This window comes from Camelina sativa, chromosome 6, assembly GCF_000633955.1.
Source record: "Camelina sativa cultivar DH55 chromosome 6, Cs, whole genome shotgun sequence".
Classification (NCBI taxonomy): domain Eukaryota; kingdom Viridiplantae; phylum Streptophyta; class Magnoliopsida; order Brassicales; family Brassicaceae; genus Camelina; species Camelina sativa.
In genome coordinates, this window is record NC_025690.1 from 23,465,994 (window position 1) to 23,477,982 (window position 11,989).

The following is an 11,989-nucleotide window of genomic DNA, read 5'->3' on the forward strand; positions in this document are numbered from 1 at the left end:
TATGATGTTACTTTTCTCATAAATATCCTAACTACATATGGAAGATATGATCATTTAATTTATTACCAATTGTTTTGTAGAAAACTTTTCCGAACTGGTTTAAAATAATGAAGCGAAAATTAGCTCTCCTTTTCCATCCAGAATATATGCTTGATGAATAAGGATTCTCAACGGCCAAGTACAGCCACAAGCGATTATCATATTTGCTATTTTTGGGATAAACTTCAACATACCTGAGAAGATAAGAAAGAAAAACAAGCAAAGAGTAGGGAACTCCTTTTCAGTGCTAAATGATCAAATAGAAATTTCTGTAACCTAAATATTTGATTCTACTCGCTTACCATTCGCATTGACCGCTTAAGAACGTAGGGGACCTAATCGAAGCTTTCCTATGGGAGAAGTTATCTATCATAAACGTGTAACTCGTTTCCAACTGTTCACCCAAATCTGTTCAAAACGCTTTAATTTTTAGCCTCTTGGGATTTTCTTTGAGGAACAAAGCCACAAACATAATTCTCATAAACTTGTTTGGTACGTACTCTTAGAGAATAAAAAGCAAACAAAAGAAGTCAGGAGAAACTATGACATACCTGAGACACTCATCTCATTCCCCATATCTTGAAAAAAGCTTTCTTAATTAGACTTCGTTTGTCAAGCAAAAGACAAAATTCTTGCAGCGAAATTTTGTAACAAGAATTCTGTGAGCTGTGCTCAGCGAAAACCCTATTTATATACACCGCTAATTATGGGCATGGGCAGAGCCAATATAGGATCATGTGGGTCAAATGACCTGGTAAATTTTTAAAACTGGTTAAATTTTTAAAGAAAAAATCAAATTGACCCTCGTAAAATAGCACAATTGACCCTTATAAAAAAATTTAACAACATAATTGACACCTTAAAATTTATTTTGACCCTGGTAAACTAATTTCCTAGTTCTGCCACTGATTATGGGCCTAATTTCACATAATAAAAATGTAGGATATAATCGTGCATGGGAATTAATTTGTGAAATTCAGTATATTTTATATTAATTACATGTATTATTTGGGATAAGTTTATATCATTTATGATAAGGTCTAGTATACCTAATTTCTATGGGGTTTGGGTTTATCTCCTATTATGTAAAACGTACGTTGTGAACTTTTCTTGATAAAGGCAAGATTGTTTCCATAACAGTTTTAAAATTAGAAGAGACTTAGCGTCGTAATATGTAGAAAGTATATGTCAATCTACCTTTTACAAATTGGCTTTTAGTTAGAAATTAAATGATGTGCATAGCGTAAGTAAAATTTATTGTTGATCCTATAGTGGGATTCAGTACGTTCCAGCCATCTCCTAAAAAAAGCAAGGTGTTAAAAACAGATACTTAAAGTTAGAAAAGACGTAGCGTAGTAGATAAAAGACATGACCAATTCCTCACGATTATATAAATTTATGTTTAGCTGTAAAAAAATGGATAATATTATGTAGTTTAAAGTTTAAACCAGGCAATGAAAGACTATTTGTGAATGGATGTCCATCTTGAACAAACATCTCAGATGTGACCGCTTGAAGAAGATGAAACATATGCATGTTTGACTAAACAAATGATGATGACTAAACAAATCCCAGAGATATTTGTGGATCAAATTTGATAATTACGACTTCCAACAATGTCGTCAAACGACAAAATCTCAGTAAATTTGGTCTTTTTCTCCTTGTTCAGTTCAACCTTGAGATCCGACAAAGTCAGCTCCAGATTCTTGATGCGTGCCTCAAGTTCTTCCACACGATAACTATTAGCAGTTGCATTCTTCCTCTCCAAGGAAACCTCGTCCAGCTTTGCCTCTAACCAATCCAGCTTGAAACCTGCTTCAGTTAACTCGTTCAACTCATTACGAGCGTTACTTAGCTCAGTCTCAGAGAAGCTTAGTGGAGGCTTGCACAGTGTCTCGATGAGGCTGAGAAGAAGATTCATGTACGCTGTCTTCACTCCTTTGTCCTTTGGTCTGAAACATTCTGCAAAGTCCATGTGATTTACGAAAATCTTGCTCACTGATGCCAACTGGCAACAAGAAAAGTCATATATAAAAATCAAAATCATATTTAACAACAAGATTCCGCAAGCTCATAAACATACATACCTGAGTGTAAAGAATCGGGAAACCATTAAAATCTAACATCTCCTTCCCAGTTAACTCTTCTTCATGAACATCTTCAACTACTTTTATTTCGACTTGAATGATCAGTTTGTCCTGACCCCAGCCTGAGAACTGACTAGAGGAGAAGCTTGGTTTCTTCTTCTCAAAATACCCTTCTTCTTGAAGCTTGACAACAGGCAATACTTTGGGATAACCCCAGCCTGGGACCACAGCACAGAACAAGTCGCATGCTTCTGTAATACAAAAACAAAATTAGATTTCTCAACCTTTCTTTTTCGGTGGTTGAAGATATAAGTTAACCTTGTGCACACAAAAAAAAAGAAAAGAAGAAGAAGATAAGTTAATAACCAGTTGTTCTTTTGAGCTCTCTGAGCGATTGATTCAGCACAGTGAATGAATAATTAGCTCTTATTTTCCATCCAGTTCGTAATGAATCATGATTTGCAACGTGGAGATACACAGACAAGTAGTCTTCAATAGGGCATCCCTTTGGGTGAACTGTAATGAACCTGATAAAGAAATATACGAAGTTATTGTTGAATCTAGTAAACTAAAAGAAGTGATTCTTTCTCGTTTTTACCATTCACATCCGCCGCTTATGAATATAGGAGACGATATTTCAGCTTTCTTCTCCGAGAAGTTATCTATCTCAAACCTGAAACTTGTCTTCTCATAATTCTCCATATCTCGCAAAATTTTGTTTTTTGATATCTTAACAGTAAACACGTTGACATGAACCCTTCTCCTCTATTTATAGAAGAAACGAGAACAAAACCAAACTTAATTAATGTAACCTGAAAATTAAATTGAAAAACAAAAAAAAATCAAAATTTAAGCAATAATTGACCAAATCAAATTATTCCTCTATAATAATCTAACAGCATTTCTGAAGAAATTTAATTAACTATATTTGTTTTTATATAAATTAATAGTATATGATAAATTTATTTAATGCCAGACTACGTAGGGCTGCAATTTTTGCTTTTGTAAGGCCTTTAAAAAATCCCATGTTGGTATCTTCCTGTACAAGTCAAAAACCCCTTTTATAGGGCTTGGTTGAGAAACAGAGGAAGTTCTCTGTTTTGCTACAGAGGAGAATAAAAAAAACACAAATTCACAACATTTAGAGAAACAAAGAGACCGGAAAATTAAAACTTAATAACTGAACATGCTTTTTTCCATATGACACCTTTGTTGCAAGGAAACTCTGTTTTGGTTTCGTAGTGAAACGACCAACATAGTAATGCCAAATTCCAAAGATATTTATGATTACTAATTAGAGCTTCAATGTTTATATCAGTAATTTGTAATGTGTTTTTCATATCTGTGTGATGAGTATAGTTTAGCACTTTTTAGTAGTATGCAACAAAGGCGTTGCAAAGTTAGCACTTTTAAAGTGGTTTCTACAAAATACAATGCTCTTGTTACTTCTGCTGAGCCGAGATCTCGTTCTCCTATTTTACTTCATTCATATTAATCGACATACAGGCAGGGTATTCTGCACCTGCAGCTCGCTTCTCTGTTTTATCATAATTAAAACATTTTTCTTTAACTATTCGGATTCTTGAGATTGAGATTTGAGAAAAAAAACATACTCAAAGACTTCTGACGCAAGGCTTAGGAAAACACATTAACACATGAACTTAAATATATTCTAAAGAAAAACTTAAAAAGGAGAATGTGAAGAAGGAAACGATGAACATGTATTATTGTCTTCCAGCCTGTTTTTTATTTTCTTAATCCGATCTTTTCCGTCGAATCAGATTACTCTTAGTTGTCGTAAAGGAAACATCATCGTTCAGCGAGACAAAATTAGGTTCAGTATAAGACTTGGCTTTCTCCTTGTCCAGTTCAAGTTCAAGATTCTTAACCTTTTCCTCGAGTTCTTGGACCCGAGCCGCATCAGCATCAAGTTTTTTCTTCCTCTCCGAAGAAACCTCATCAAGCTTTGACTTCAACCAGTCCACCTTAAAGCCCACTCCCATTAGATCAATTAATTTGCTGTAAGCCTTAACTAGTTCAGTCTCTGTGAAACTTTCTGGAGGCTGGTTTACTGTCTTGATTAGGCCGAGGAGATTCTTCATGTATGCTGTCCTCACCGCTTTGGCTTTTGGTTTGATATCTACCGCAAATTTTGGGTACTTTGCGAAAATCTGGCTCACTGAAGTAACCTGCCAACAACAACAAAAATATGTAATTATGTCAACCAAATCCAAACTTAGGTTGCATCTTCTAAAAATACCTGGGGGATTCTTAACTTACTTGAGAAGAAAAAACATTGAAACCTCTGAAATCGACCATCTCCTTCCTAGTTTCATCTCCTTGATGAACAACTTCAGTAACTCTAGTGTATACTTCAATGATTAGTGTGTTGTTCTCCAACAACTCTTTATCCTGTAACTTGTTAAGAGGTAATGCTGCTCGAAAACCCCAGCCAAGTATCTCAGAGTCAAAAAATCCACATCGTTCTGTAAAACAATCGAAAGATAAATTAATTCTTAATCTTTGTTTTTCCTCTTTATCATTGAGATATATTTATATAGGTCCTGCTTCTTAACAATCAAACTTGGAAAATAAGTTATCTTACCAGATGTTCTATGGACCTCTTTGCCTGATTGATTCAACATAATGAAGTGCAAACTGGCTCGTCTTTTCCATCCAGGTTGCAATGACTTAGGGTTCGCAACGCACAGATACAAAGACAAGTAATCTTCAAAGCCATCTCCCTTGGGACGAACTAGAACACACCTAAGAGAAAGAAAAAAAAAACCTGATTAAACCCTACTTAATTAGGGATACGTACAAGTTTAATTCTTTGTAGAACCTAGACAGTTGGGTTTAAGAAAGCTAATTGATTTAGTTCTTCTAGGTTTTACCATTCGCAGCCTCCGCTTGAGAACACAGTAGACTCTATTGGAAATTTCCTTACGGAGAAGTTGTCTATCTCCCATGTAAAAGTCTTCTGCAACTCCGTCTCATTCATCTCAAAGAGCTTTCTTATTTTTAAGGTTTGGTTCTTCCGATCCAGCTGTGAGGGAATAGAGAGTAGAGACTTGTTTGATTCTTGATATAGGACGGACGTTCATACGTCAATCACATTTTTATATATATCAGAAGCCAAAGAAAAAACACTTTTATAGTTCCAATTTCCTATTTTAAAATGGGAATTAAACAAAATCTAAAAGGGTGTATTCAACCTGAAATTGTCAATAATTTGATTTTGAATAATTTTTAAAATCTAATTAAAAATTATTGACAAATAATTAAAAATCCCATTTAAACCCCCGTTTATAGTTCAATGGGAGTTTTTTTCCCAATAAGAGTGAATATTTTTAAGTATTTCTTCAATCTCCAATTCAATAGTATTATATATATTTTTGAATCTTTTTTTATATGATTTGAATAACATGATTTAAATGACAAATAATTCCAAATACTTGATTTCAAGAGGCCTATGCAGAATGTGGTAAACAGAATCAATGTCTAAACAGAGTAATGTAAGTTTATATACTAAGTTTTACTTATTTTCTATGAAGAGCAAAACAGAGAATGTAATATCTTTCAGTTTATTCTTTTATAAACATTTGTCTTCTGCTGAATTCCTAGACAGTTAGTATTTGAAAATAAATCATCATCATCATCTTCCCACGACAAAACATTAGTACCAGGACTTTCTCTATTCTGATTCAATTCAACTTTAAGATCAGACAAAGCCTCTTCCAATGACAAAACTTTAGCAGCAGCACTACTAGATTTGGCTTTCTCCTTTTCCAGTTCAACTTTGAGATCAGAATACGTCTCCTTCAACAGAAAAAATTTATCAGTAGCAGTAGCAGTTTTTGCCTTCTCCTTACCCAGTTCAATTTTGAGATCAGACAATGTATCCTGCAATAACAAAATTGTAGCAGCATCACTAGTAGATTTGGCCTTCTCCATGTCCAGTTCAGCTTTGAGATCTAACACAGTTAACTCAAGATTCTTGACGTGTTCCTCAAGCTGTTGAATCCTACACCCATCAGCATTTGCTTTCTTCCACTCCACGGAAAACTCCTCAAGTTTTGTCTTCAACCACTCCACCTTGAAACCTACTTCCGTCAGCTCGGTCAATTCGCTATGAACATTGGTAAGCTCAGTCTCTGAGATACTCTGTGGCGGCTTTCCCATTGTCTCAATGACCCTAAGAAGGACATTCATGTATTCTGTCTTCACTACTTGGTTCTTTGATCTGATATCTACTGCTATATCTGGATGCTCATCCAATACTTGCCTCACTGAAGTAACCTGCCAAAACTTAAAGTTTGAATCTTGTGTGGTTTTTGATTAATCAGAAAGATCAAAAACGCAACTCACCTGAGAAGAAAGAACCTGAAAACCATTGACATCAACAGTGTCCTTCTCAGACTTATCTGGATACGCTAAGCAGCTTTGTAAGAGCTTATTAGTGAATGAAGCTGGAAACATATGATATCCTTCAACAACTTCAACAACTTTAATATAGATTTCAATGTTGAATCTGTCATTATCCAAAAAGATTTTGTCCGCAAGCTTTCTCCGAGGCAACGTCTGTGGAAAACCCCAGCTTAGTGAGTCAGCGCAAAACCATTGATCACCTATTTCTGTTAAAATACAAAAAAAAAAACAAAAGGGTAAATCTTAAGGCTTCTTCATCTTCAATCAGCTTGAAATGTTGTGTATAGTGAAACTACCAGGTGTTTTATGGAGTTCTCTGCCGGATTGATTCAGCAAAACAAAGTAAAAATTAGCTTTCCTTTTCCAGTTAATTCCAAGTGATTTAGGGTCATCAGGGGACAGGAACAGAGACAAGTAATTATCATCACCACTGCCCTTGGGATAAACTTTTATAATCCTATATATATATAAGAAAAGAACAAAAAGATTCAAGATTAAACTGAAGTGCTTAGCGAGTTTTTACGAAAAACATTATTGGCGAATACAGAGAATCAAATTGAGCAAGCTAAAGAGTGACTCTGTTTACCAATCGCAACCACCGCTTGGGAACGGAGGAGAGTTTATTGGAGAACTCTTTTGGGAGAAATTGGTTACCGTCAAAGTTAAAGCCTTGCGGAACTGCGTCCCCATCTGTTAGGTTTTTAGGGTTTTGGTACTTCCTTGAGGGAGGAAGAAACGCTTTTGAGATATATTTGTTTGATCCTTGAATCCGAAGGCGAAGATATCTATCTAAGCACAGATGAATAAATCTGATTAGTGTGACAAATGGAGACCTTAATAAAATAAACAAGATAATCCTCTTATCTACTAAAAAGCTAATTTTAAAAAAAAACAATTAATCTAATTTTTTTTACAGTCCATGCCATTACAAAATCTTTCAAAAATTATATTCTTCTATTTTATTGGATGATAGATAATTTTGTAATTTTGACAATCTCTTAATCTGATGTACATATATTCCCATTGATACACTTAAAATTTTTTACGATTTTGTGTAATTTCGTAAAAATTACGAAACGCAAATATATAAGTAATCTAAGAAATAGTACAAAAAACTTCAACGTAAATCATGGTGGAAAATTATGTTTGTAACNATAGGTTTAGTCAAACAAAAGACTTTCTGATGTAACCGGATGAATTTTGAACTGGTAGAGATAATTTATTTGTGACATTTGAGAAATCAATATTACTGTATTTTATAGCAATACTAAAATTTAATACAAACCAAACCTGACCAAGTTGATACTTCAAAAAAAAAAAAAAAAAAAAAAAAAAGCAAATTATCACTCATAGATTCGCAACAAACCATAACAAACCGAAAAGAGAATAGTAGCTTAAGGAGCCTAAAAATAATACAGAAGTGTAAAGAACTAGTTATATGTTGAATCTAGATGGATGAGTTGGTATGGTATGGGAGCTTCTTTCTTTGAACGACTATCAATCTCAAAAATGAAAGCATGGTGAGCTTTGCAAGAATTTGTTTGTTGGTTGGAATCGGATCAGAACACTTAAACCCAAAGCACGATCGAACCAAAAATTAAACGTCAAAAAGTGAGAGATCAGCCAAAACTAGCAAGAGAGATAAAACAGAGAATGAAACCATCAACATAACTAGGTCTTTTGACTAAAGAGAGAATGAATTACCTAGAACTCTTAAAGCAAAATAAAAACGAAACAAAGGAAACGATAGTAGTCTAATCACTTGATCTTTACATCAAGCAAACTCGTTGACTAACAAAAAATCATCATCACAAAATTTGGCCTTTTCCTTGTCCAGTTCAACTTTGAGATCCAACACCATCAGCTCAAGGTTCTTGAAGCTTTCCTCAAGTTGTTGGACCCGAGACCTATAAGCATCATCTGTTTTCTTCCTCGCCAAATAAACTTGTTCAAGCTTTGACTTCACGTCCACTGTATGGTTCAATTCCATCAGCTCAATATTCTTGATGCGTTCGTCGAGTTGTGTGACTACTGACTCATTAGCATCATCTGATTTTTTCCCTTCCAAGGAAAGCTCATCAAGCTTTGACTTGAAGTCCTGTTTGAAGTCTAATTGCATCAGCTCAAGATTCTTGACACGTTCTGCAAGTTGTTTGACTACTGACTCATTAGCATCATCTGATTTTTTCCTTTCCAAGGTAACCTCCTCAAGCTTTGTATTCAAACCTTCCAGCTTAACATCTAATTCCATAAGCTCAAGATTCTTGACACGTTCCTCGGTTTGTATGACCCGAGACTTATTAGCATAATATGATTCCTTTCTCTCCGAGGAAAGCTCCTGAAGATTTGACTTCAAACAGTCCAGCTTAGAGTCTATTCCCATCAGCTCAAAATTCTTAACACGTTCCTCAAGTTGTTGGACTCGAGAACTGTCAGCATCTTCTGCTTTTCTCCTCTCCAAGGAAACCTCCTCAAGCTTTGTCTGCAAATATTCCAGCTTAAACTTCAATTCCAACAGCTCAGGATTCTTGACACGCTCCTCATGTTGTTGGACATGAGACCCATCAGCATCTGCTTTCTCTTTCTCTCTTTTCAAGGAAAGCTTATCAAGCTTTGTCTTTAACCAATCCAGCTTAAATCCGGCTTCTGTTAGCTTGCTCAAATCACTGTAAGCGTTTATTAGCTCAGCCACCGAGAGACTCTGTGGAGGCTTGTTTAGTCTCTCCATGAGGCCTAGGAGGACATTCATGTATGCCGTTCTCACCAATTGGCTCTTGGGTTTGAAATCTACTGCCATGTCTGGGTGCTCTGCAAACATCCAACTCACTGAGCTAACCTAAACCAACGGCAAAAATGTAATTAAGCTAAGCATGCAGTATACATATATGAGCGCCAATCATCCAAAAAAAAAAGATATTGGAAACTCCTTACCTGAGTATAAGGAACCTCGAAACCATTGATATCTAACATCTCTGTCCCACTTGCGTTTCCTTTATGAACAACTTCAACTACTTGTAGCTCTACTTTAATGATCAGTTTGTCATTCTCTAAAAACTCTTCTTCTTTAAGCTTGCTAACAGGCAATACTTTGGGATAACCCCATGCTGGGACCTCATTACAGAACAAGTCGCATGCTTCTAAAATACATTAATAAACAAACAAATATATATCAACTTATTATTTTCCAGCAACAAGATACATAAATATAGTTGAAGATAAGTTTAAAATACCAGATGTTCTTTTGAGCTCTTCGCCGGATTGATTCAACATAATGAATGAATGTTTAGCTCTCCTTTTCCAACCAGCTTGTAATGATTCAGGATTTGCAACGTGCAGATACACAGATACATGATCTTTATTAAGGTATCTCTTCGGGTGAACTCTAACAAACCTAAAAAAAAATACAAAGATTAAACCCCATCTTTACTGCTCCAGATCAAACTAGTTAGATACCTTAATGAATATTTTTGTTGTTGATCTAGCCAGTGAATATCTGATTCTTGTAGTTTTTACCATTCGCATCCGCCGCTTATGAATATAGGAGAAGATATGACATCCTTCTTCTCCGAAAATTTATCTATCTCAAACGTGAAACTCGTCTTCAGATGATTCTTCTCCATATCTCGTTAAAACGCTTTGCTACTTGGAAGTTGGAACCAAAAATAAAAACTAAACCTTCTCACAAAACTTGTTTAAAATAATTTCACACTAAACCTCTTTCTCTATCTAATAATATTTATAGAGGATACTTGTTGATTAACTATAACAAAAACCGTACTTATCTTGGCCATAACAATAAAAAGGAAAACAAACTTTATAAAACCCTATCTTAAAAGCAATATCGAATATTGAAATTTATCTTTTGTTTTTTTTTATAATAGATAAATAAAATCAACACGAATTATATTAGGAGAGAATGACCAACAATAACAGAGTAGACAAATCAAAATTAGAGAAAATGACCAAAAACAGAGTAGGAGACATTGGAAGATACTAATGATAAGGCCTCTTCATGGGATCCAATTTAGGATTTCTTCTTCAACGAGAGCAAATTATCGTTGTGCATGTTTGAACTCTTTTTTTTTGTTTCTTCATTATTTTGTTAGCAGTGGTAAGTACCAAATTGTTGGTAACTTAATAAATTATATCATAATATATATGTGAGTAATTTACATGATCATTTTGTTCTTCTCCAATTTTTTTTCTTTTCTACCACTTTGGTGATATTTAATAAGGCCAAGTCCTATTGATTCAACATGAAACAACATATAAACTTAAATGAAAACGTCGAAAAGTGTGACGCATGTAAAACAGAGAAAGAACCATTATCATAATTCTTGCATGTAAAAACAGAGAGAAAGAACCATCATCATAATTCATAACCAAGTCTTTCCATTAAGAAGAAATCTATACTATTAGAAATAAAAAAATAAAACCAAAATAAAATAAAATAAAACCAAAACTAAGAAAACTTGATCTCTACATCAAGCAACCTTAGTCGACCAACAAAAAACCATCGGCAGAGGATTTAGCCTTCTCGTTGTCCAGTTCAACTTTGAGATCTGAAACCATCAGCTCAAGATTCTTCACCCTATCCTCTAGTTGTTGTTGGACCTTAGACCCATCAGCCTCTGATTTCTTCTTCTCCAAGGAAACTTCCTCAAGCTTTGACTTCAAGCTGTCCAGCCTCAAGCCATTTTCCATCAGCTCAAGATGCTTCACCCTATCCTCTAGTTGTTGTTGGACCTTAGACCCATCAGCCTCTGATTTCTTCTTCTCCAAGGAAACTTCCTCAAGCTTTGACTTCAAGCTGTCCAGCCTCAAGCCATTTTCCATCAGCTCAAGATTCTTCACCCTGTCCTCTAGTTGTTGGACCTTAGATCCATCAGCATCATACGAGTTCTCCCTCTCTAAGGAAATTTCCTTAAGCTTTGAGTTCAAACTGTCCATCCTCGAACTATTCTCCATCATCTCAAGATTCCACACCCTATCCTCTAGTAGTTGGATCTTAGATCCATCAGCATCATATGAATTCATCCTCTCTATGGTAATTTCCTCAAGCTTTGACTTCAAAGTGTCCAGCCTCGAACCATTTTCCATCAGCTCAAGATTCTTAACTCGTTCCTCGAGTTTCTGGACCAGAAAAACATTAGCATCACATGAATTCATCTTCTTCTCCAAGGAAATTTCCTTGAGCTTCAATTTGAAACATTCATTCTTGTAGCGGGATTCCAACAGCTCAAGATTCTTGATGCGTTCCTCGAGGTGTTGGACCCGAGATACATCATCAGCATCTTTCTTAGTCACCAAGGGAACTTCACCAAGATCATCATCTGCTTTCTTACTCTCCGAGGAAAAGTCACTAAGCTTTGACTTCAACCAGTCATGCACCTTTACTTCCGCTACTAGCTCGCTAACCTTGCTGCAAGCACTCC

General features: G+C 35.3%; 6 protein-coding genes across 6 annotated transcripts in view; all 6 read right to left on the reverse strand.

Annotated features, from left to right (window-relative positions):
- LOC104699398 (MATH domain and coiled-coil domain-containing protein At2g42470-like) overlaps positions 1-218 on the reverse strand; it is a 1,344-nt gene extending 1,126 nt beyond the window's left edge. Inside the window, exon 1 of the mRNA XM_019246430.1 lies at positions 67-218. The gene's annotated coding sequence lies outside the window, so the exon portion shown is untranslated. The remainder of the gene's footprint in view (positions 1-66) is intronic.
- Positions 1,628-2,828, reverse strand: LOC109133380 (MATH domain and coiled-coil domain-containing protein At2g42470-like). The gene is made up of 4 exons (XM_019246431.1): positions 2,725-2,828; positions 2,493-2,653; positions 2,127-2,377; positions 1,628-2,047 (listed from the first exon to the last, which is right to left on the reverse strand). The coding sequence occupies exons 1-4, from the start codon at positions 2,826-2,828 to the stop codon at positions 1,628-1,630; spliced, it is 936 nt and encodes a 311-aa protein (XP_019101976.1).
- LOC104699399 (MATH domain and coiled-coil domain-containing protein At2g42460-like) lies at positions 3,881-5,127 on the reverse strand. Its single transcript, XM_019246432.1, has 4 exons — positions 5,021-5,127; positions 4,732-4,892; positions 4,407-4,612; positions 3,881-4,315 (listed from the first exon to the last, which is right to left on the reverse strand). The coding sequence occupies exons 1-4, from the start codon at positions 5,125-5,127 to the stop codon at positions 3,881-3,883; spliced, it is 909 nt and encodes a 302-aa protein (XP_019101977.1).
- On the reverse strand, positions 5,706-7,328 carry LOC104699400 (MATH domain and coiled-coil domain-containing protein At2g42465-like). Its single transcript, XM_019246506.1, has 4 exons — positions 7,141-7,328; positions 6,851-7,011; positions 6,495-6,760; positions 5,706-6,425 (listed from the first exon to the last, which is right to left on the reverse strand). Exons 1-4 carry the CDS (start codon positions 7,242-7,244, stop codon positions 5,706-5,708), a joined length of 1,251 nt encoding a protein of 416 aa, XP_019102051.1. The 5' UTR covers positions 7,245-7,328.
- On the reverse strand, positions 8,329-10,223 carry LOC109125212 (MATH domain and coiled-coil domain-containing protein At2g42475-like). The gene is made up of 5 exons (XM_019246546.1): positions 10,068-10,223; positions 9,785-9,945; positions 9,509-9,691; positions 8,794-9,134; positions 8,329-8,652 (listed from the first exon to the last, which is right to left on the reverse strand). The coding sequence occupies exons 1-5, from the start codon at positions 10,172-10,174 to the stop codon at positions 8,329-8,331; spliced, it is 1,116 nt and encodes a 371-aa protein (XP_019102091.1). The 5' UTR covers positions 10,175-10,223.
- LOC104699401 (MATH domain and coiled-coil domain-containing protein At2g42480-like) overlaps positions 10,925-11,989 on the reverse strand; it is a 3,077-nt gene continuing 2,012 nt past the window's right edge. The window contains exons 5-6 of the mRNA XM_019246511.1: positions 11,838-11,972; positions 10,925-11,462 (exon numbers count right to left, since the gene is read on the reverse strand). Coding sequence (XP_019102056.1) covers positions 11,049-11,462; positions 11,838-11,972 — 549 coding nt within the window. The 3' untranslated portion in view covers positions 10,925-11,048. The remainder of the gene's footprint in view (positions 11,463-11,837; positions 11,973-11,989) is intronic.

Excerpts from the sequence above, each read along its gene's own strand:
- LOC109125212 (XM_019246546.1), bottom strand. The coding sequence starts at position 10,174 with ATGGAGAAGAATCATCTGAAGACGAGTTTCACGTTTGAGATAGATAAA. Across the intron at positions 9,135-9,508 it reads AGAGATGTTAGATATCAATG|AGAAAGCAGATGCTGATGGG; the intron begins GTTTCGAGGTTC and ends AAAGAGAGAAAG. Across the intron at positions 8,653-8,793 it reads TTGAGCTTATGGAATTAGAT|GACTTCAAGTCAAAGCTTGA; the intron begins GTTAAGCTGGAA and ends GACTTCAAACAG.
- LOC104699399 (XM_019246432.1), bottom strand. The coding sequence starts at position 5,127 with ATGAATGAGACGGAGTTGCAGAAGACTTTTACATGGGAGATAGACAAC. Across the intron at positions 4,893-5,020 it reads TCAAGCGGAGGCTGCGAATG|GTGTGTTCTAGTTCGTCCCA; the intron begins GTAAAACCTAGA and ends TCTTTCTCTTAG. Across the intron at positions 4,316-4,406 it reads TCAATGTTTTTTCTTCTCAA|GTTACTTCAGTGAGCCAGAT; the intron begins GTAAGTTAAGAA and ends TGTTGTTGGCAG.
- LOC109133380 (XM_019246431.1), bottom strand. The coding sequence starts at position 2,828 with ATGGAGAATTATGAGAAGACAAGTTTCAGGTTTGAGATAGATAACTTC. Across the intron at positions 2,654-2,724 it reads ATAAGCGGCGGATGTGAATG|GTTCATTACAGTTCACCCAA; the intron begins GTAAAAACGAGA and ends TTTCTTTATCAG. Across the intron at positions 2,048-2,126 it reads TCCCGATTCTTTACACTCAG|TTGGCATCAGTGAGCAAGAT; the intron begins GTATGTATGTTT and ends TCTTGTTGCCAG.
- LOC104699400 (XM_019246506.1), bottom strand. The coding sequence starts at position 7,244 with ATGGGGACGCAGTTCCGCAAGGCTTTAACTTTGACGGTAACCAATTTC. Across the intron at positions 7,012-7,140 it reads CCAAGCGGTGGTTGCGATTG|GATTATAAAAGTTTATCCCA; the intron begins GTAAACAGAGTC and ends ATATATATATAG. Across the intron at positions 6,761-6,850 it reads AGAACTCCATAAAACACCTG|AAATAGGTGATCAATGGTTT; the intron begins GTAGTTTCACTA and ends GTATTTTAACAG.